General features: G+C 42.2%; 1 protein-coding gene across 1 annotated transcript; it reads left to right on the top strand.

Moving 5' to 3' along the window:
* Positions 1-3,278: 3,278 nt before the first annotated feature.
* Positions 3,279-22,716, top strand: LOC126092468 (translation initiation factor IF-2-like). The gene is made up of 2 exons (XM_049908071.1): positions 3,279-3,369; positions 21,017-22,716. Exons 1-2 carry the CDS (start codon positions 3,328-3,330, stop codon positions 22,184-22,186), a joined length of 1,212 nt encoding a protein of 403 aa, XP_049764028.1. The 5' UTR covers positions 3,279-3,327; the 3' UTR covers positions 22,187-22,716.
* The last annotated feature ends 1,609 nt before the right edge of the window (positions 22,717-24,325 follow it).

The raw sequence follows: 24,325 nt of genomic DNA, 5'->3' as shown, positions 1-24,325 counted from the left end.
TAAAGTCAGTCGGCGAATAGTTCTATAGAGCCTATGAACCCCGGCTGGAAAAGGATGGCGAGGGTAAACTGGCCGTTACCTACGAAAAGGAAGCAACCGGACATTTACTTACCAGACTGAAGGAAACCACAGCATCCACACGTGGAACTGAACCTCAGCATCGCGAATGCGGGTGCAGTGTCTTAACCGTTGTGCTACCTTTCTCGGTAAGAGGAATGGAGTTTATATGTTGTGATGTTCCTATGTTTGATGAGTTCCTTACGGAAAATCAGCCGAGTAGTATGTTTGTTTCTAAATTACGTTTCGACACGTTTATTACTTGTCACCTTCTGGCCTGAAGATGACAAGCAAGAACGTCGCTCAGAACATATTGCGTGGCAGATTTCCCGTAGGGAAATTCATCAATGTACTTCGCCGAGGAAATCTGCCTAATTCATCAATGTAATTCGCCGAGGAAATCTGCCTTTTAATTAGGAATGCGAGCATTGTGTTGTGACATTAGTACAAATTTTGTATTTTTAATTATGAAGTTGTTCTACCAAGCAGCGACGCACGAATCATTAATATGTAATTATAATTAAAAACATAAATAATATCTGAAAATGTATGTGATGTATAGTCTGTTTTTGTTATCACGTTAATAGACTGTCATTGCCCTCTATGAAGCTCGTTAATATCATTGTTTCACTGATTCTAAGGGCCAATCACGCATTGTATAGTCCAGTGACTCTCAAACCTTGGCCTAATCATCCCCTGAAGAGTAAAATGTAACTTTCTGAGGAGCAAAAATAGAAGTTCAATTGTGGTTTGGTCACAGTACTGTGATACTGATTACATAATTTGCAAATACTTACATTTTCTTTAAGTAATAGCAATAACACATGACATGATGTACTGGGGGTTACAGCTTGTGAAACGCGTTTATGAATAATATCTTCGTCATATAGTTCACCCACTACACACATATTTATTACTTTGTACCAAGCAAAATTGAGACATATACCCTGTACATCAAATATGCTTAAATGTCTCATTAAAATTCCCTCATCGAGTTGTACGTGTTTCCCTCAACTGCTTCATTATTGTAACAATAAATCAACTAATTAACAGTAAGTATGCAATGGCTGCAACACCGCTGTAGGGCCTAGACTGTATTATTATTATTATTAATATTGGCAATGGTCATACAAAGCACTGACAGAACGCAATTTTCCAGTTTCTGGCAGTCCAGGAGTAATGAGTTCAGCACTTAAGTGATTTACAATGAGTAGACCTAAGCATGATGCACACATTTTAAGCAGGTTGATTTTAAATGGGTGTGCTGGGTGTGGATGAAGCAAATGGCGCTAAGGAGAGGAGTAGTGCAGAGAAACCATGTTTTGTGAGAAGGATCTATCCAAAAAATTTACAGTTAACTTTCTTTTCTGAGGAAGAGTTGTAGGTCGCACTCGGGGAGCACAAGAACTGCTCCATCATTGTATTAAGAAAGCTTATTAGAAACAAGCAGTACCATTTGTCTCAGTGACTCCTTAGTTCATGGTGTAGCAAAACAGCCACAAATATTAAATATCAGTTATCTGTCCTCATTTTTAAAGTGAAATTGATCAAAGAAAATTCTTTTTTTATTCTGAAGTTTAGTTAGGTCCTAATGTTAATGACACTTGGCAGACTGGGCAGAGGAAAAGGGGGGTGGGGCTTACTAGCTAATATGTGTTCGCAATCAGGGGTAATGGTCTAAGCAAGGTTGGAAAACGCTGGTAGAGACGGTACCTGTATTATACCAAAGAAACCAGTTGGACCATAATTTTTTTTTGCGGGACTGCGTTTTCATGTGTGGCATTATTTATGCTATGTCATGTCATCTACACTGAGGCAAAGTTTCATCAGATTCAACGTCCACCTTCAACAGTTTCCGATATTTTTATGTTTTTAATAATGAAAATCGTGATTGTTTTTCATTTTGTGTTTATATTTCTAATCTTTAGATGTAAGATTATCTGGATATACAGGGTTATTACAAATGATTGAAGCGATTTCACAGCTCTACAATAACTTTATTATTTGAGATATTTTCACAATGTTGTGCACACACATACAAAAACTCAAAAAGTTTTTTAGGCATTCACAAATGTTCGATATGTGCCCCTTTAGTGATTCGGCAGACATCAAGCCGATAATCAAGTTCCTCCCACACTCGGCGCAGCATGTCCCCATCAATGAGTTCGAAAGCATCGTTGATGCGAGCTCGCAGTTCTGGCACGTTTCTTGGTAGGGGAGGTTTAAACACTGAATCTTTCACATAACCCCACAGAAAGAAATCGCATGGGGTTAAGTCGGGAGAGCGTGGAGGCCATGACATGAATTGCTGATCATGATCTCCACCACGACCGATCCATCGGTTTTCCAATCTCCTGTTTAAGAAATGCCGAACATCATGATGGAAGTGCGGTGGAGCACCATCCTGTTGAAAGATGAAGTCGGCGCTGTCGGTCTCCAGTTGTGGCATGAGCCAATTTTCCGCGGCCTACGCGTGAAACTTGCCCGCACGCGTTCAACCGTTTCTTCGCTCACTGCAGGCCGACCCGTTGATTTCCCCTTACAGAGGCATCCAGAAGCTTTAAACTGCGCATACCATCGCCGAATGGAGTTAGCAGTTGGTGGATCTTTGTTGAACTTCGTCCTGAAGTGTCGTTGCACTGTTATGACTGACTGATATGAGTGCATTTCAAGCACGACATACGCTTTCTCGGCTCCTGTCGCCATTTTGTCTCACTGCGCTCTCGAGCGCTCTGACGGCGGAAACCTGAAGTGCGGCTTTAGCCGAACAAAACTTTATGAGTTTTTCTACGTATCTGTAGTGTGTCGTGACCATATGTCAATGAATGGAGCTACAGTGAATTTATGAAATCGCTTCAATCATTTGTAATAGCCCTGTAGATTGTAGATATAGATTTCTAGATTACGTAAAATATACATACGTTCCACAATTATACATTAAAGACTGTTGACGATATTGTTTCACGTCCTGTTTAGTGTTATTATATTTTCTGATTTCTTAGGATGTAGTTGTTTTCCTGAGCGAGGATGTCGTGTCTCGAAAAGCGGGTTGCAATAAATCAGGGAGGACTCACAGACGTGTGGCACGTGTCGCAACGTCCGTGGGAGGAAAGAGCTGACAGTCACTTGTTATTCAGATCTGAGGCTTAGACTGGCGAATCATCTGTTTACTGCCGCGACAACCGGGCGAGATAAGGTGGCGTATTTGAGGCGAGCCGACGCTGCTCGCGGCAGGAGTGATTCTGCAACGAGACACGAGACAGCTTGTACATGGGGAAACGAACTCACTTAACGCACGCCGCCCTCATTCTGGTGAGTAGAATGAATCCAGTGCAGTGTGTCGGCTTACGCAACCGAACCTCGCTGGATCTGCAGGTTTTACGGAAGTTCTTTGAAGCTCGGAAGTTAAGTACCTTGACGGTTTATTGTTGCCTGCTTTCTTCTGTCGGGTGGTACGGATTCCGTTTGATAGATGCCTGCGGTATTACCTACCGTCCAACAGTGACGCTCACGCGATGAGAACCTGCGGTTAGACATACGAAGGCAAAGCAGAACGAGCAACCATTTGCAGTCAGTAGCTCGAAAAGAAGAGATTATTTGATATACCTGAAACGTGGTGTACTAAAATGTTATTGCGCACTTTCAGTGAAAGGAAGTCAATTTGCATGAAACAAGTTTTAGCGCGACATCGAGAATATTCTTTTTTTGGGAGCGAGGGTGGGGGGATAAGACACGTTAAAAGAATCGTCAACTGGAGACATACTGTCGTATCAAAAAATGGCTCAAATGGCTCTGAGCACTATGGGACTTAACGTCTGAGGCGATCAGTCCCCTAGAACTTAGAACTACTTAAACCTAACTAACCTAAGGACATCACACACATCCATGCCCGAGGCAGAATTCGAACCTGCGACCGTAGCGGTCGCGTGGTTCCAAACTATAGCGCCTAGAACCGCTCGGCCACCCAGGCCGGCTACTATCGTATCCCTTTGACCTCAATTGTGGCTTATCATTCGGAATTAAATAGATAAGAGAAAGCTACTATGCCGCAACGTGAATGGATACTTCAACCATGGAATGCGTGTTATTGTTCATCTGAAAGTGCATGATAATCACTTTTACAATGCAATGCGTGAAAGAGCTATGTAGGCACAGGTTTTTCACGGTGCATTAATCCAGCGAGTACCGACAGTTCTATTCGTTAATGTGTAAAATAGCTCAAATAATTACAGAATAACTAGGGGGATATGGCACCGAAATGATTTTTGGAATTAGTGTGTACATTTACAAGACTGGACACATATTTATTGAAGACCTGCTGCCTGTTATTATATAGCAGGTCGTACACTGTGTGGTTTTACATGTTCTGTTACACAAATTCAGTTTTATTACTAGTACATTTATGTTTCGTCGAAAATTTTACAAAAAAGTAAATTAAAAAAACAAATAAAATAATAAGTACAAACGCATACAAACAATTTTGTTTAAATTTGTTGCTAACTTAGATAATAATAGTAAAGAGATAGATAATAGGTTGTGGATGTATTTTAATTTAAATTTAAATGTGTATTTAATGGAAGAAACAAGAGATGGAAATTTGTCTTAGCTATGATACGACAGTTCTTCCCTTTATACCTTCTGCGGTTATGGTTATGTCTGTTAAAAATGTATTGCCTTGACAGTGGTAATACTTAATTTAATGTTTGATTACATAACATCGTACTTTCGGAAGAATAACATCAGCACACTACTGAAGCTATCGAGTGCAGATAACTCCAAAAACTATCGCACGATCAGCAGTTGAGGTATCCAAGTTGCTGACAAGAATAGGATTCAGAAGAATGGAAAGAAAATTGAGTATCTGGCAGATAACGATCAGTTTGGCTGTAGGTAAGGAAATCACAAAGAAGAAGCAGTTCCGACTTTGCGCTTGATAATGCGTGCAAGTTTCAGGAAAAATCAAGATACTTCCACAGAATTTGTCAATCTAGTAAAAAACATTCCACAGTCTAAAATGTGTCGAAATGAAACTATCAGAAAGTCTGGTATAAGCCAAGGGGAAGACTGGCAACAAATAATATTTGTGTGGATCAATTGTGAGCAATAAGAAGGTAAGAACGCAGTCCCTTTCCCCTACTGTTCAATTTGTATCACAAGGAATTAGCGGGGAAATGAAAGAAAGGTTCAGGAGTGGAATTAAAAGACAAGGTGAACAGATATAAATTGATAGATTCGTTGATGATACTGTTGTTGTCTATGAAAGTGAAACAGAACTACAGGACCTGCTGAATAAAATGACCAGTCTAGTAGGCACTGGATATTGCTATCATTAAACAATGTTCTTAATTTGAGGAAGAAATTTCTGAGATAGCGCGTATGGAGTTGTTTACAAACGTTTCAAGGACTCCTGGAAAACCGGAAAAGATGAGAGTTTAAGCCTTTCAGACGTGGTGTGACAGAAGAATGCTGGTAATTGAGTGTACTTATAAGATGAGAAATGAGGAAGCTAGTCGCAGAATCGACAGGGAAATAAGTGTGTAGAAAACACTATGAAGGGATAGGATGACAGGATGTGTGTAAAAACACCACGGTACAACTTCGTTGATATTAAAGGGAGCCATAGAGAGCAAAACCTGATGGGGAGTATAGAGACTGGACTACATCCTGCAAATGGCCGAGAACGTTGTAACTGTTACTCTGCGGCCACTCATCTTCTGCGAATCAGGACAGAACATTCAGAAAAGCTAACTAAGTTGCAACAGAGTAAGGTAGAACCCATCTCATCCACATTCATAAAATGCACCAGTTGTGATATAATTCGACAGATAATTTTATTCAAAAGAATTTCCGTAAAAGTTTATGATGCTTTTATTATTACTTTTTACTATTATGTGAAAATCAGGGTTTTCCTAAATAACCTTTGGAAAATTCAGATTATCACAAGTTATTGACAAAAGTTTCTTGAAGAGTAGACCGAGAATGCCTCATAAATGCTATTGTTCTTCAAGCTAAGTTCATCAAATCTTGCCTTCTCGCCCGTCTGAGAAGTAAACGGTTTAAATGTTTCTAGTTATTGTGTACAGAGAAGGTAGCTGCGAAGAAACCATGGGTAACAGAAGAAATACTTCATTTGAATGATGAAAGGAGGAAGTACAAACATGTTCCGGGAAAATCAGGAATACAGAAATACAAGTCGCTGAGGAATGAAATAAATAGGAAGTGCAGGGAAGCTAAGACGAAATGGCTGCAGGAAAAATGTGAAGACATCGAAAAAGATATGATTGTCGGAAGGACAGACTCAGCATACAGGAAAGTCAAAACAACCTTTGGTGACATTAAAAGCAACGGTGGTAACATTAAGAGCGCAACGGGAATTCCACTGTTAAATGCAGAGGAGAGAGCAGATAGGTGGAAAGAATACATTGAAAGCCTCTATGAAGGTGAAGATTTGTCTGATGTGATAGAAGAAGAAACAGGAGTCGATTTAGAAGAGATAGGGGATTCAGTATTAGAATCGGAATTTAAAAGAGCTTTGGAGGACTTACGGTCAAATAAGGCAGAAGGGATAGATAACATTCCATCAGAATTTCTAAAATCATTGGGGGAAGTGGCAACAAAACGACTATTCACGTTGGTGTGTAGAATATATGAGTCTGGCGATATACCATCGGACTTTCGGAAATGCATCATCCACACAATTCCGAAGACGGCAAGAGCGGACAAGTGCGAGAATTATCGCACAATCAGCTTAACAGCTCATGCATCGAAGCTACTTACAAGAATGATATACAGAAGAATGGAAAAAAAATTGAGAATGCGCTCGGTGACGATCAGTTTGGCTTTAGGAAAAGTAAAGGGACGAGAGAGGCAATTCTGACGTTACGGCTAGTAATGGAAGCAAGGCTAAAGAAAAATCAAGACACTTTCATAGGATTTGTCGACCTGGAAAAAGCGTTCGACAATATAAAATGGTGCAAGCTGTTCGAGATTCTGAAAAAAGTAGGGGTAAGCTATAGGGAGAGACGGGTCATATACAATATCTACAACAAGCAAAAGGGAATAATAAGAGTGGACGATCAAGAACGAAGTGCTCGTGTTAAGAAGGGTGTAAGACAAGGCTGTAGCCTTTCACCCCTACTCTTCAATCTGTACATCGAGGAAGCAATGATGGAAATAAAAGAAAGGTTCAAGAGTGGAATTAAAATACAAGGTGAAAGAATATCAATGATACGATTCGCTGATGACATTGCTATCCTGAGTGAAAGTGAAGAAGAATTAAATGATCTGCTGAACGGAATGAACAGTCTAATGAGTACACAGTATGGTTTGAGAGTAAATCGGAGAAATACGAGGGTAATGAGAAGTTGTAGAAATGAGAACAGCGAGAAACTTAACATCAGGATTGATGGTCACGAAGTCAATGAAGTTAAGGAATTCTGCTACCTAGGCAGTAAAATAACCAATGACGGACGGAGCAAGGAGGACATCAAAAGCAGGGCCTTAATTTGAGGAAGAAATTTTGAGGATGTACGTCTGGAGTACAGCATTGTATGGTAGTGAAACATGGACTGTAGGAAAACCGGAACAGAAGAGAATCGAAGCATTTGAGATGTGGTGCTATAGACGAATGTTGAAAATTAGGTGGACTGATAAGGTAAGGAATGAGGAGGTCCTACGCAGAATCGGAGAGGAAAGGAATATGTGGAAAACACTGATAAGGAGAAGGGACAGGATGATAGGACATCTGCTAAGACATGAGGGAATGACTTCCATGGTACTAGAGGGAGCTGTAGAGGGCAAAAACTGTAGAGGAAGGCAGAGATTGGAAAACGTCAAGCAAATAATTGAGGACGTAGGTTGCAAGTGCTACTCTGAGATGAAGAGGTTAGCACAGGAAAGGAATTCGTGGCGGGTCGCATCAAACCAGTCAGTAGACTGATGACAAAAAAAAAAAGTTATCGTGTTATATCCAGTGTTGGTGTAGTAGGAAAACTTTCCAGTTTCAACGATTTCGCTTCCTGCTACACTGAAATTTCTTCTGCTTCTTGGTTGATAATTCAGCTGGTATTTTTTAATTCTTCTGTCGTCCGCTTGCTCATGTTGACTCATTCATTCCGAGTGCGTTCTGCTGAGTTTATCAGTGTCCTAACCTTTTTATCTGTTCGTTATATCATGAATGGCTATGTAACTCAGTCCGCATAGTCCTAGTCATTTCTGAGAAACCTGACAGATCTACTAGCTTGTGTTTCTTTTCACCTGTGTCCTTTTGAAAGTCACTTTAAGCAAGATATTAAGGAAAATGAAACACCAATACACCACTGGTATCATCACTCCCATCGCATAATGCAACAACTTAGTCAACAATAATAGACGTTAAGAGATTGTAATGCACATACAGGGTTATTACAAACGACTGAAACGATTTCACAGCTCTACAATAACTTTATTATTTGAGATATTTTCACAATGCTTTGCACACACATACAAAAACTCAAAAAGTTTTTTTAGGCATTCACAAATGTTCGATATGTGCCCCTTTAGTGATTCGGCAGACATCAAGCCGATAATCAAGTTCCTCCCACACTCGGCGCAGCATGTCCCCATCAATGAGTTCGAAAGCATCGTTGATGCGAGCTCGCAGTTCTGGCACGTTTCTTGGTAGAGGAGGTTTAAACACTGAATTTTTCACATAACCCCACAGAAAGAAATCGCATGGGGTTAAGTCGGGAGAGCGTGGAGGCCATGACATGAATTGCTGATCATGATCTCACCACGATCGATCCATCGGTTTTCCAATCTCCTGTTTAAGAAATGCCGAACATCATGATGGAAGTGCGGTGGAGCACCATCCTGTTGAAAGATGAAGTCGGCGCTGTCGGTCTCCAGTTGTGGCATGAGCCAATTTTCCGCGGGCTCCGCGTGAAACTAGCCCGCACGCGTTCAACCGTTTCTTCGCTCACTGCAGGCCGACCCGTTGATTTCCCCTTACAGAGGCATCCAGAAGCTTTAAACTGCGCATACCATCGCCGAATGGAGTTAGCAGTTGGTGGATCTTTGTTGGACTTCGTCCTGAAGTGTCGTTGCACTGTTATGACTGACTGACATGAGTGCATTTCAAGCACGACATACGCTTTCTCGGCTCCTGTCGCCATTTTGTCTCACTGCGCTCTCGAGCGCTCTGACGGCGGAAACCTGAAGTGGGGCTTTAGCCGAACAAAACTTTATGAGTTTTTCTACGTATCTGTAGTGTGTCGTGACCATATGTCAATGAATGGAGCTACAGTGAATTTATGAAATCGCTTCAATCATTTGTAATAGCCCTGTATATAAATGACTATCTGTTCCCAAGGTGAGCTTCTGTATAGTCCCATGGATAGTCTGCTAGGCGGAAGTATAACAAAACGATTAAGTAGCAGTTTCGGTTGAGCATAAATTTGTGTAGGTTTAATATTTTTAGCGTTTTTCTCTCAACGCCACAAAATCAATGTATTTGTTCCTAGTTACCATTTCGTATTATTATGATGAAACATGGAACTTGCCGCTGGTGGGGAGGCCAGGGTGCTTCAGTGATACAGATAGCCGTACCGTAGATGCAACCACAGCGGAGGGATATCAGTTCAGAGGTCACGCAAACGTGTGGTTCCTGAAGAGGGGCAGCAGCTTTTTCAGTAGAGGATAACAGTCTGGATGATTGACTGATCCGGCCTTGTAACATCAACCAATACTGTCTTCCTGTGGCCGGCCGCAGTGCCAGAGCGGTTCTAGGCACTTCAGCCTGGAAGCGCGCGACCGCTACGGTCGCAGGTTCGAATCCTGCCTCGGAAATTCATCTGTGTGATGTCCTTAGGTTAGTTAGGTTTAAATAGTTCTAAGTTCTAGGGGACTGATGACCTCAGATGGTAAGTCCCATAATGCTCAGACCCATTTGAACCATTTGTCTTCCTGTGCTGGTACTGCGAACGACTGAAAGCAAGAGAAAACTACAGCCGCAATTTTTCCCGAGTGCGTCCCCTCTACTGCATGGTTACGTTACGGTGGCATCCCCTTGGGTAAAGTATTCGGGAGGTAAAATATCCCTAGTTCATATCTCCAGACGGGGACTACTCAAGAGGATGTCGTCAGCAGGAGAAACAAAACTGGCTTCTACGGATCGGAACGTAGAATGTCAGATCCCTTAACCGCGCAGGTAGGTTAGAAAATTTAAAATCAGAAAATGGATAGATGGAAGTTAGATATAGCGGGAATTAGTGAAGATCGATGGCAGTGGAACAGGACACCTGGTAAGGTAAATACAGGGCTATAAATATAAAATCAGATAGGTGTAATGTGTAATACAGGAGTCGGTTTAATAATGAATAAGCTACTGAGAACAACGTATTGAATCCATTATCATATCCAAGATATACAGAATGGCATCACCCATCACAGCATTTTAAAAGTATGCTAACTAGCTCCGCAGATTAAGATATTGAAAAAACGTACGATGTGATAAAAGAAATCATTCGTATATTTAAAGGGAGACGAAAATTTAATTGTTATGTGTGAATGGAATTCGATAGCAGGAAGAGAAGGAAAAATTGTAGGTGAATGTCGACAAGGGGAAACGAATGAAACAGAAAGCCAGGGTGTAGAATTTCGCACGGAGCCTAATTTAATCACCGCTATTAATTGACCGAAGAATCATTAAAGAAAGTTGTACATGGGGACCTGGAGACGCCGGAAGCTTTCAGAGAGTTTATATAATGGCAACAAAGAAATTTCGGAATCATATTTTAAATTGTAAGACATTTCCAGGGGCAGATATGGTCTGTGACCACAGTTTATTGGTTATGAACTATAGATTAAAAATAATTTGCCGAGGCGACTGACGCTTCTGACGATGTCTGCTCGTTAAAGACAAAGCACTTTTTTGTACTAAGAAATCCATACGCGAGTTGCATCTGTAGAATCTTATTACATAAGCACAACTTTTGTTTGCAAAGGAACGGTTTAGAACTGCAGCAAAAAATTGGTATTCATCACGATAAATGCAAGTGATTAATCTTCCTTTATGTGGGTTAGTATACCCAAAATGAATGAAAATTGCGATCAATGTAGCTGTAAAGTCGTAGCTGTCTACTCGTTCAGCATTTAGAATTTCGCAAACGAGTGAGGCGAATGGAATTTCTGGTGTTCAGTTTTTGCCGAAAACATGACTGCACAGAGAAACTATCAAGAAAATACACAATCACGAATCGTGTTGCAACATCATGCAACACATAGCAACTAATGAAATCGACCTATAAGTACTGCACATCGACTTTCCTTAAAAGTAGGGAGAACTGTTTCATCTAGGCCCGTCGTTTTTTCAGCACTTGACAATAAACGTCCCATAGACGGAAGGACAGTACTTCCGTAGAATCTGTAGCTATTTCAGCTTTGTATTTATTTACTGTAAGTCTGACTTCTCTTTTGCAAGATATTTCGTCTATTTTACTCCAGTGCGATATATAAACGGCGGACGGAGGAAAACGATTTCGACACATTAGCAGACTTTAAGTGCAACCTGAACCTTCTGAGGTGATTTGAAATTCGGTAAAATGTAGCTTTGAAGTCAATCGTGTTATCTATAGCTCTCCGTAAACTAGTTTTGATTGTACACGACGTAATTATGAGATCTGGATTTCGGAGCAGGTCTTTCGTCTAGTTTTCGAAGATCTGTTACGAGGGAATTTAAAACGTAACCATTAAATATGCACCGCTATAGTTGGCGAGGCGTTACGTCATGCTTAACTTCTAGGCTACTTCAGCTTATGTGGGAGGGGTTTAACTGGTATTCCGGATGAAAAAAGAAGCAGCTCAAACGACGCTTTCACTTCTGATAACGAAAGGTGCCGTGCTGTTAAGGAATGTTCCCAGCGAATGCTAACAGCGTCATCGAAGGAGTGGGTTAGAATTTGTTCCTCGTTTTGCAAAGGTTAGTAGCTCGTCTGGAATGACAGTCGGTTGTCACATGAGATAATGTGGTACTTATTTTTCATGTAATAATTTCAATAGTATGATTAGAATGTCACTGCTTGTCTACCACTTCACTACCAATGAGCCGAAATAATTTTTTTCGGCGCTTTTTTTCCTCAATTTCGAACTTTTCTATTTTCTTCTCTTCTTTTCTACCTAAATACGTTTTTATTTTTTGCGTCATTAGCTCGTTCCTTCATTTTGTTCTTCTTTCTATATTTATCCTACTCGTTGACGCAAGTACGACTTTACAGCTACAATTGTTCGCAATTTTCATTCGTTTTGGGTATACCAACCCACATAAAGGAAATTTAATACCTTTTGTTTGTTAGAATGCATTTTAATCCTCGCAAAATTTTAATACCTTTTCGCCAGTACTCACTATGCTACACAAATACACACAATTTTCCCGTAAACAATAGGCAGTGTAAAGCGAGGCTATATTATTCAGGAGGACGGGCTAAAATGTTCAGCTCTGCAAATAATTTACATGCACTGCCTTAACTCTGAGATGAAGCTACGCAGTACGTACTAGAAATCTCATATGCATAAAGCAAATTGATATCTTTTGGGGGAAACACATCGGTCAGTCAAGCATTGTAATGAAAGGAAAAAAAAAAGAAGATTTTGTTTGGCCTGTAAGAGATGATATTTATTTAGACGAATGGAAACATTTCATTTCTCACCAAAAAGCGTAACCTCTCGATATAGTTCGAGTCATTGGGTGGTATATTTTTACAGCAATACGGTGCGTTACACTGGCAGCTATTAGGGAGAGATTCAGTGGTGACAGCAGTTTTTGTTAATTCAACATTGCCTTGTTATGACTCCGAGTTCGAGCGAGCTCATAGAGCGCGCCTTTGCTGCAATCTTCATTTTTTTTATTATGACCATAAAAGCAATATTCTATTAGATTACTCCTACTTACCACTAGGTGGGGGTTTCCTCTATACATGGAACCAGATGGTGAAGGGACTGCATTCGCGAGGAGCGAGGCTCGGAACTCCAATCGCCATCTTGATGTTGATGTTCGGAGGAGTTCTTAGATCACGTCAGCCAACTGATAACAAGATCATTCCACTATTCCAGATTCCCTACTTATTCATGGCCACCTGTGCCAGACTTATACCGCCGGTGACTACATCGACGGAGATATTTTAAATTCTCACCTATGTGTTGCCCTTCGTCTGACACAACTTTCATGCGGTATTCCTGTGACACATGCGGCTAACGCAAGCCGTTGTAATGTGAAGGATGTCCGATTGCTACCGTCTGTTGTGGGCTGACGAAGAACACGCCTTTGACAAGTTACCAGAGGTAGTTTGTTTGGAAAAATTTGACTGCATGCCATACGAAACATAACAGAAGTCTTATATGGAATAAAAACCTACAGCGTATACGTGAAGCCTTCGGACGGGCAATTCATTTTGTTGAAAAAATGACACTGATGCTAACAGCTGTTGCATATTCTTTCATCTGAGGAAACAAAGAAAAGAAACATATCAATAGTTTGCTATTTCTGTTGCTGTTTGCTGGTGAAATCAGCACGACATGTATCGGTAGCATACCAACACCGTCTCGTGCATTGTTTTTCCTACTTTTACGCTTGACTGTTACACAGCACCATCTATCCTCTCCTGCAACATTTTGCGTATGATAGGGGAGTTCGAAAAAGAGAAGAATAACATATCTTACAATGACAGAGTGCTGCGCTTATTTCATTAATAATAGTAACTGAAACAGTAAATTCTCATCGAACATCATAGAAAGAGCCACGTCTACAAAACGTAGAACGTAAACTACAGTATTTTTTAACCCTTTTGAGTCGCGTTTTAAAGAAGCAAATAAGATGTTGTTTGTTTATACTATGGCACATTTGGCGGAATAGGGGACACACAGGGTGTTTCTGTGGTGATGACACAAACAAGGAGAAAGGAAAACATGTCAGATTGAGACAGGGAAGCCTTCTCCAGAAAGGAGTGAGTCGAAAGGCGAGATCGAAAATGTCGGAATTTCAAATTCAACTTCGATTTAGTACCGATGATATAAAAGCAACTACACACTCTTTCAATGCAGCTTGCACGAGGTGCTACATCACAATTATTACTCAAAGTCCCGCCACCCTGCTTTTATGTAGGCCTGAAAGTGTCGCACAAATGTCCGGCGTACCCATTCGAACAACCCTGGCACTGTTGGTGTTCGAAAGTGAGAATTTTTGCCAGGAGATCGTCTTCAGATCGAGATGTGTCTCGTATAGAAGACTGTTCACATGATTCCTAGAAAGGAAATCATTGGGTTGTGATCAGATAGATCGCGATACAGGACCACGACTTCCCATCCACAATTCAGGGAACATCTAAGGCAGATGTTAATAAGAAAGAATTGTGTCAAGTTAATATGTCATTGCCGAGCGGTTCTAGGCGCTACAGTCTGGAACCGCGCGACCGCTACGGTCGCAGGTTCGAATCCTGCCTCGGGTATGGATGTGTGTGATGTCCTTAGGTTAGTTAAGTTTAAGTAGTTGTAAGTTCTAGGGGACTGACGACCTAAGGCGTTAAGTCCCATAGTGCTCAGAGCCATTTGATATTTTTTAATCTGTCTCTTAGAAACACAGTCTGTTCTGGTACAGTTAAAAGGAGGGGAAGGGGGGGGGGAGGAAGCAAGCTGAAAAGGGCGATGCCTGTACATACGTTCGCTGCAAATTTGAGTTATGGCTCTTCTCAGTTGCAACGTGGAAATTTTCAGTGACCCGCACATTGAAACTGTTACAACTATTTACCCTTCCATCTATGGTAAGAAGGCTTCATCCTAGAAAAGTGTTCAAGAAAGAAAGCGAGTCTGCAGCATTCATTGACTCAACGTGGCGCGATGTCCGAAGTCCACATAATAGTTTATTATGTCAAGATCGCCTGAATACTACAGACATTTACATTAGCGGTTTCAGTACATTATTGGCATCTTCAGATGTGACAATTAATTTTCAAAAACTTTCGTCATGTACAGACTCTAGATACAGGGCATAGGCAAAATAATGTGAACACCTGTTCTTACTTGGGAATGGTTAGTTAATAAGGCACTGGACCTCCTTTTGCCCGCGATTCTTTAGGAATACTTGCTTATAATTCTATAGTCTGCAGTGGAATGTTATGCCACTCTTCGATCAGAACCTTTTCTAACTCCTGCTGTGACGAGGGAGGCGGAAATCTGCTTCGCAGTCTGCGCTCCAATACGGCCCACAAGGGTTCGGTAATGTTCATGCCTGGGAACTGTGCTGGTCAGGGAAGACGCTGCAGTTCACTTGCATGCTCCTCGTACCACGACTGTACTATCCTGGCTGTGTGAATGTGTGCATTATCGTCCTGAAATATGGCATCATTGTTGGGAACAACATTTGAATCATGGGGTGCACGTGATCACCTACACTGTTCACATAATCGTTGGCTGTAACACGGCCTTTGAGAGTAATGATGGAACAAGCAGAATACCGAAATATGTCTGCCCACACCATCACACTTTCACCTCCATGTTTAAACGTTGGAATCAAGCAATCAGGATTATAGGCTTCTTTTGGTGTTCTCCAGATGCAAACCCGGCCCGATGTTGGAAATGACGAAAACGTTGACTCGTCGGACCAAATGACGTGTTTCCAATGATCAGCCCTCCAGGATTTACTCTCCTGACACCATGTTACGCTTCTTTGCGTTGGTTGTCGTCACTAATGGTTTCGGTATAGCAGTTCGTCCACGAATATTCGCTTTGTGGAGTTCTCGTCGGACAGTGTCGATAGTTAGGGGTCTCGAAGATTGCTATTGGGCTCTGCAGTCAATTTATCCACCGTTGTTTTGTGTTATTGTGACGCAATTCGTGTTAGCGTACTACGAAATCTGTCATTTAGTTTTTATTTGCGCACGCTATTATGTTGAGACGATGATGTCTTTCCATATTTTCTGTAGGCTGTCATGGCTGTTGAAACAGTTGCTCTTGAAACATTCAATCAGTTGGCTGTCTTGGTTACTGATACTTCAGCTAATCGGGCCCCCACAATCTGCCCTCTGTGGAACTCTGTTAGGTCTTTCATTGCACGTCGACCTCTGCCTCTGAATGCAAATACGAAGTGTGCTCTAATCGTAAATAACCTGCACTGATGCCTAGTCCGTACTGAACACACACAGTCCAGCGAGACATGTGCCTTACCTGCGTTGTTGACTGTAAAACACAACTATCCCATTACTACCACTGTTGACATCATTTTCCTTATCTCCTGTACGTGCCTACTGAACATAATGAAACTGGTATAAGATATGTCAACAAATTACGCATCATACCGTTACATACTAAAAGAGCTTAACTACCGCATGTGAAGAAGGCAATAATATGAAGTAATGTGATGGTCTGCAGTAGTTAGGTAATTGCTATATGGACATTTATAAGGCAGCAAGCTTTCGTTTGACAATATGGAAAATCTTTGAAAAAAGGTTGAACTTCACATGAATCGTAGCAGTGTAGCTATTGTCACCGTATTACTATCGAAAAATACACTTCACGTGCAACTGGTGGAGTGCTGATCGTAGACGCCTCATCTAAGACAACAGGCACTGTTTAACACAAGTTGGGAGTCCGGACAGTTTGTTGCATTTCCCGGGGGCTGATTTGTAGTAACTAGCAATCTGTTTTTCCTTTCATTAACTGTTGGAGCAGTCTAGGAAACATAGTGAGCGTTGGCTATCTCCTACATGAAGCTCGATAAAGCATTTCAGCTTCCGTACAACTTCATCAGCTTCATTGTACACGAAAGCCATACCTGCTAATTACATAACCGAGTTCAAAACACTTTTATTAGTGATTATCGACTGCCATCTTCAGCTTCTAAGCTCAGATTTCAGTCTTGCAGACTTTACATCAAGGCTCATCATGTCAATCTACACGTCACGACATCCACAGCGTAGAAGTTGTTTTTCCCTTCAGCACACTTCATGATCTACGACGACCTGTTGGTCGACTATGATTCACCTGCGGTTAAGGCAACTACATACGCAAATAAACTAATTTATAGCATCGAAAAAATATTATAATGTATTCAAGTTCCACTGGCAGCGTTATTCCACAGCACATTTGCTTCGTAGCTGTCGACCTGGCAAAGAGAAGTCTACCAGTATCAAACAAGTCTTAATTTGAAGGAGAAATTTCCGAGAACGTACGTTTGTAGCACAGGATTTTATGACAGTGAGACATGGACGGTGGGGAAACGGGAACAGAAAAACTTAAGAAAACTGTTGAAAATCAGGTGGACTGATAAGGTATGGAATGAGGAGGTCATCCAAGGAATCGGCGATGAAACGAATGTATGGAAAACACAAAAGAAGAAGGAGCAAGATGATAGGACATCCATTAAGAAAAAAAAGTCGCTTCAGTCATTTTCTTACTTGTTTTTCTTATATCAAATTGAAACAATTGCCCTTCACCAAAATGTTTCAAATTTTGTGACGAACTCAGCGGAACACACTATACTACTGTTCATCCATCTGCATTATTAACTTATCGTCTGCGAAGTTTCCTTAACCTGCGGATAGGGTTTGCTGAGAGGATACAGTGGATTCTTTTCTAACCCCTCCCCCCCCCCCCCTCCACCTCTCCTCGCTCCCATCCTGTTTCCGTTTCCTCCTCTCCTATCCATCCAGTCTACTTGAACTAATACAAGTAGGATATTAGTGGAACTTAAGACTACAAAATTCATCAGAAATACCAGGCGATCAAAAAGTCAGTATAAATTTGAAAACTGAATAAATCACGGAATAATGTAGATAGAGAGGTACAAATTGACACACATGCATGGAATGACATGAGGTTTTATTAGAACCAAAAAAATACAAAAGTTCAAAAAATGTCCGACAGATGGCGCTTCATCTGATCAGAATAGCAATAACTAGTATAACAAAGTAAGACAAAGCAAAGATGATGTTCCTTACAGGAAGTGCTCAATATGTCCATTATAATTATCCGGGCTGTTATGCCGTGGTCGGTTGATGAATTCTGTGTCGATTCCCAACGTTTCGTTTCCGACTGCGGGAGACATCTTCAAGGGGGTCCGTAGCTCGATGGAAGGTCCAACACACCCACTGGCTCCCTACTGACTGCCGCTAAATTCCGTGTCCGCGGGCTCCCACGCCGCGGCGTGACGTCACGTGTTTTGAAAACGTCAGTGCAATTGGCCGCTGTCCGTCGCCGTCGATCGCCGTTGCCATCACCCAGTAGTGGACGGGTGGTACATATCTTCTTTATCACCGGCATCCATATACCGTTTAATTTCACGCCCTCCTTTCGGTTGAAATTATTTGGGTGTTTAGCGATTTCGATTGCCTCCCTGTAGAGCCTTTCGTAATATCCGCTTGTGGCAGCTAGTACTTGCGTCTCCTCGAAACGAATATTGTGGCTCCCTGGCAGGAAAGCATGCTCTGCAACAGTTGGGAATCGACACAGAATTCATCAACCGACCACGGCATAACAGCCAGGATAATTATAATGGACATGATATTTCCGGCGGTGAAAGTCTACATTTTAGTGTCTGTGTTCAATATGTCCACCATCATTCCTCAACAATAGCTGTAGTCGAGGAATAATGTTGTGAACAGCACTGTAGAGCATGTCCGGAGTTATGGTGCAGCATTGGCGTCGGATGTTGTCTTTCAGCATCCCTAGAGATGTCAGTCGATCACGATACACTTGCGACGTCAGGTAACTCCAAAGCTAATAATCGCACGGACTGAGGTCTGGGAACCTGGGAGGCCAAGCATAACGAAAGTGGCGGCTGAGCACACGATCATCACCAAACGACGCGCGCAAGAGATCTTTCACGCGTCTAGCAATATGGGGTGGAGCGCCTGGTTCTAATAAAACCCCACGTCATTCTAAGCATGTATGTCAATTTTTACCTCTCTATCTACATTATTCCGTGGTTTATAAAGTTTTCAAATTTATACTGGCTTTTTGATCACCCAGTTGAATAAAAATGACTCGAAAAATGCTTGTTGGTTGCTGAAGAAAACTTGTAGCTGTTTTTAGAGATTTTTTATTGCCACATTCACATGTTTCGGGCTCAGCCCATCGTCTGGTGACCTGTTAGTAATTAGAATACTTGGATTACAAATTCTTCCCAAGAAATAATAAAAAATCTAAGGCGTAAAAAAATGATTCAAATGACTCTGAGCACTATGGGACTTAACATCTGAGATCATCAGTCCCCTAGAACTTAGAACAACATAAGCCTAACTAACCGAAGGACATCACACGCATCCGTGCCCGAGGCAGGGTTCGAACCTGCGACCGTAGCAATTACGCCGTTCCGGACTGAAGCGCCTAGAACCGCTCAGCCACAGCTGCCCCTCCCCCTAAGGTGTCAAAACAAGCAAAAAATGTTCATACCATACGCAGTTACATAAGTTCAAGACGCAGTTGTAAGTGCCGTACATCAGGAAATGCGTGTGGTTTATCAGGTGCAATAAGCTTTCACTCGCACAGACAGAAACCAAATATACCAGTGCCGGAGCGGCAAGTAACGAACGCTGTAGCCTGTAGAGGGCCCTTGGGCTAACACAATGTCATCCGGAGGAATCGCCAGTATCATAAGGAAATTTAGTAAAAGATGTGTTTCAAGAACACTAACAATGACAAAAGTAAAGCTCAAAGACATAAAATTGTGTAAAACATAACAACTATTACATATGTGACTGAGCGAGGTGGTTCAGTGGTCAGCACGCTGGAGGACGACAGTTCAAACCCGCGTTCGGCCATCCTGATTTAGGTTCTCCGTGATTTCCCTAAATCGCTTCAGGTAAATGCCGGGATGGTTCATTTGAAAGGGCACGATCGACTTCCTTCCCTATCCTTCCCAAGTTTCGATGGGACCAATACGTGGAAATTACAACATATTAAAGAATAAACTCAAAATTTCGGCAAACGTTACCAAACGTTTGGTGTTTTTAACAGTGGTCGCGAAGACCACACGTTTTTTACTTTCAATGGCAACTGTAAAAATTATAAAAAATATGAAAAAACCAATCTCTTGTTCCACTGACCTGATCATTAAGTAATCGGTCATGGAAGAGCCGTCTATGTACGAAAATTTCTAGACCTTCCAAAATTTTCAGATAAACACCTTTAGTCTCATAATGAAGGATCTGCAAATTGTTTTCGATGTCACGAAAAGATGACTGCACTGACGTAAATCAGCCCCTAGTGCCCTACCACAGCTGGAATAACCGTGTTCTCTGTATCGCGTTCTGAACTCCCTCTCAGTCTGTCCGATGTGAAACTTGTCACAAGCTCCACACTTAATCTTATACGTCCACACAATTGCAAAACATATTAACAAACTGCTCTATACTATGCCAGAAGAGCTTCCCCAATTTGTTAATAGCGTTAAAATCTACCACCATATTATGCTTTTTTTAAACTCATTACTAATCTTCAGAGTGGGTCACCTACCAGGATAGCCGAGAGCGCTAATGCGCTGCTTCCTCGACTCGGGTAGTCTCGCTGGCCCCGGATCGAATCCGCCCGGCGGATTAACGACGAAGCGGTTTTTAGGCGGTTTTTCACATCCTACTAGGTGAATATCTGACTGGTCCCCACGTCCCGCCTTAGTTACACGACTCGCACCCCTTACAATTAACCATGCCAAATCCGTACTTAACCCTGCCGACCCTGCGCATAATGTGGGGTAAAGGCAGTAGCAAAAGAAAGACTAATCTTCAGAGTGGGTGAGCCAACGTACTTAATAGCAGCATATATAACTTCTTCGTTCTTTAGTGCAGTCTCTTCGTGAGTCTGTATCAGAATTTTTTCACTTATTTTCCTAATATTTGAAATCTCTATCTGTACAATTTTTATTATATTTGTCATGATGGTTGCCTACTTCTAAGAGGACTTTCAGTCGGAAATAAACATTCAACGTGTTTGCTTGCAGGGGTTGGCAGTGCTGGTTCCACAGTGTGTCTGCAAACCACAAGGCTGGAGCCTGCCGAAACTACCGCAGCTGCAGACACCTGTCATCGCTCCAGGGCAGCTACCGTTCGACTGTGCGGAGCTGACTGCCGACCCCCGCATACCGAAGTTTCTCATCCAGGAACTCTGCAGCCAACCACCGGCCGAAACCGCGGCAGACGCTGCTGCTGAGGCCAACGATCAGGCTGAAACTGTCGAGACCAAAGTCCAGGAAGAAGCTGCTGAAAGCAAAGATCAGGCAGAAGCTGCTGAGACCAAAGATCAGGAAGAAGCCGCTGAGACCAAAGATCAGGAAGAAGCCGCTGAGACCAAAAATCAGGAAGAAGCCGCTGGGACCAAAAATCAGGAAGAAGCTGTTGAGACCAACGATCAGGATGGAGCTGTTGAGGCCAAAGATCAGGAAGTAGCAGAGAATGCTGCCAAGGAAGTAGAGGCCGCAGAGGAGCCAGCGGCGAGGCGCTCGAGCAGCGATGGTGCCAAGCAACCGGTCGAGGTGATCGTGCCTTTCTTCCGCGTGGTCATCCAGAAACTCATCAGCCCAGACGCCAAGGTGCCGACCAGGGAATTCTGGGCAAAGGCCTACCAGGAGGCAGGCTCTCCCAAGCTGGCCCGACACCCGACCTTCTTTGAGATAGCGGCAGGCGTCCAGCAAGCTGTGGAGTCCTTCCGTAGCGAAGACTCTTGGCCTAAAGTGGTGCGCCTGATCAAAGATTTGACTTCAGACAAGCAGTGGAAGCGGCTGGAAGCGGTGCTGGCCGCAGCTCACGGGCGAGACCCTGCGAACCTCTGGAAAGCTCTGGGCGCTGCCAAGGCCTTGAAGGTGGCGCTCAAGTCTTCAATAAAGGAGCCACAGTGCAGAGTGGAGGGCCCCAACCCTGACCCGGAAGACTGTCGCGAGTTCTTCGTTTGCTTCCGCCTGCAGGGTCGCTGGAAGTCCAAAGACGCCAAGTGCCCCAAGTACACAGAGTTCAGCCCCAGCCAGCTCAGGTGCGTCTGGGCGCCCTTCTCTGACTGCGTCGAGCAATCTGACTCTGACTCTGGCTCTGACGAGGATTCTGACTCTGGAGAATCCAGCAGAGAGGTTATCGAGAGAATTCTCAAGCACGGACCTGGTGCATTCCATGTCCAGTAACTCCACAACACTGTCATTCGAGTATCTTGTCAATAAGAGTGTTTTCCTGCTGAAAGAAATTCGACATCTGATTGAACAATCGTCTACTGCAGAATTGTATACAATAAACTCCACCTAAATAAAAGCACGTGTTTTGCTTGTTTATAATTAAGTCTGAAATGCTGTTAGGAGCACAGGGGAAAACATTAATACTTCAGTAGTAGTACACAGCATTAGAAAAAAAATATTAGAAAGACGTTACAAATTTATTTTAGGAAACTGAAAAAAATATATATCTTCTGTTCTGGTCACTCCTATTACTGGAAACAGTTTGTCACGATGAGTTTTGGCAGCAAGATGACTTCTTCAAGTATCAAAAATTGTTAATATATCATTCTCTGTAGCACACACTTCTTTGAATTGTAACATTTTTGCTCGGTGTTCCACTTCGTTTGTGTCGAAAGAAATAGTGACGCCTATGTGACACCTGCGTGATAAGACAAATTCTTGCACACTATAAACAATAGGAAAAATTTGTTCATGAGTCAGTATCACTTATAACATGTAGACATGCGCTGACCCTGCACCATGGGAGGAGAATCTCTGACTACATAAGTACATACAATATTGAAATAAAAAATTGTACATAAGCAGCTGATGAATATATATTCTCATGGGAATTATCATCGTAGAGGTAAGAAGAAGGAATGAAGGAAGCTGTGATGCACATGGGTTCCATTCACAAGTTTGTGTATGCGTGGTATGAGGTATGAATTTAGTGCTTGTTATTGGAGTTACTTTTATTAGTTTGCAACACGACAGGACACCGAAACGTTTATACAACGATGTATTCCCTCATTCACTGGAGAACTTGCACAAATACACTTGGTTCCCTGCGCTGTGTCAAGCTTTCCTCCCAGCAAACTATTCACTAACATGAGCAAGAGGTTATTTATCAATGATCTCGCAGCCAACAGCACGTTTGATTATATAGTGCGGAACCTTGAAGTGAGAAACTAACAGAATGAAGAAGTTTCACTGATACTTTCACATAAAAAACTACGGGAGAGATTTTGCACAGTCTACTAATAAGTGGGCATCTGTTTTGTTAATGTGATACTGTGCTCAATATTTTCGATGTCAGTTATCCATTAGTGATTTTTTTCTCCAGAGAGGGTATGGATTGGGCCAGGTTTCACCCAAGAATAAACTCATGATGCCTTTCAACGCACGTGTGACAACTAGCTGTGCTCATATAATACTCTCGATACACTGTCTTAAACGCTTCACAACAAACTAAGCAAAATATGGTACAAAAAACTTAAGTGTTGTATGGCATTGATATTTGGGATATCCCAAAGAGTGGGTTCAGCAGCCGAGCGAAAACGGTGTTCTTCCACTACGCACGTCGGCCCCTCTCCTTACACATGAGTAATAGACAGTCATGTGCATTTGTGGAGTGTAGTTGAGTTTAATGGTAGATACATCTAATGGGTGTATACACTGGTGTCCAAAATTAAAGCAACAAACGGAAATTTTGCCACTAAACAGTATAAGCAGGTGACAGTAAAGTAGATACAGTGTAAAAAATACAGAATCGTAATCAACTGCAACATTCATTGCGTGGACAAAAATGTTCTTGAGTTTTTCCCAGCTTAACGGATTTGCACACACATTCTGACTACTGGTTAATGTGTTCATTATTGGGTGTGATCACCACTGGCACCAATACAGGCCTGACATGCTGTGAATGATGTCATCAGTCGCATGTTGAGGCAATAACGCTGAAACCTGGTGGTAGTCAAGGGAAGGCAGGACTCGGTTACGATTGTGGACGGGCCGTAATCAGTTACTGCTGGTTGCTTTTTACAATTACACACAATTTATTTTAAACCGGTAATTCCAGACTCAACAATAAATAAAAATACCACACGTTATTAATGAAGGAATAAACAACAGGCGGCCGGGGTGGCCGAGCGGTTCTAGGCGCTACAGTGTGGAACCGCGCTACCGCTACGGTCGTAGGTTCGAATCCTGCCTCGGGCAGGTTAGTTAGGTTTAAGCAGTTCTAAGTTCTAGGGGACTGATGACCTCAGAAGTTAAGTCCAATAGTGCTCAGAGCCAATAAACAACAGTGTAAATAATAGTGTTTTCAGTGAG

Source organism: Schistocerca cancellata, chromosome 7 (genome assembly GCF_023864275.1).
Source record: "Schistocerca cancellata isolate TAMUIC-IGC-003103 chromosome 7, iqSchCanc2.1, whole genome shotgun sequence".
In the NCBI taxonomy this organism is placed as follows: Eukaryota; Metazoa; Arthropoda; class Insecta; order Orthoptera; family Acrididae; genus Schistocerca; species Schistocerca cancellata.
This window is presented reverse-complemented; position numbering and strand designations above follow the sequence as displayed.

What these genes read in the sequence shown, in the direction of transcription:
- LOC126092468 (XM_049908071.1), top strand. Translation starts at nt 3,328, where the DNA reads ATGGGGAAACGAACTCACTTAACGCACGCCGCCCTCATTCTG. An exon ending in CGCACGCCGCCCTCATTCTG is followed by an intron (nt 3,370 to 21,016) that starts GTGAGTAGAATG and finishes GTTTGCTTGCAG; the next exon opens with GGGTTGGCAGTGCTGGTTCC.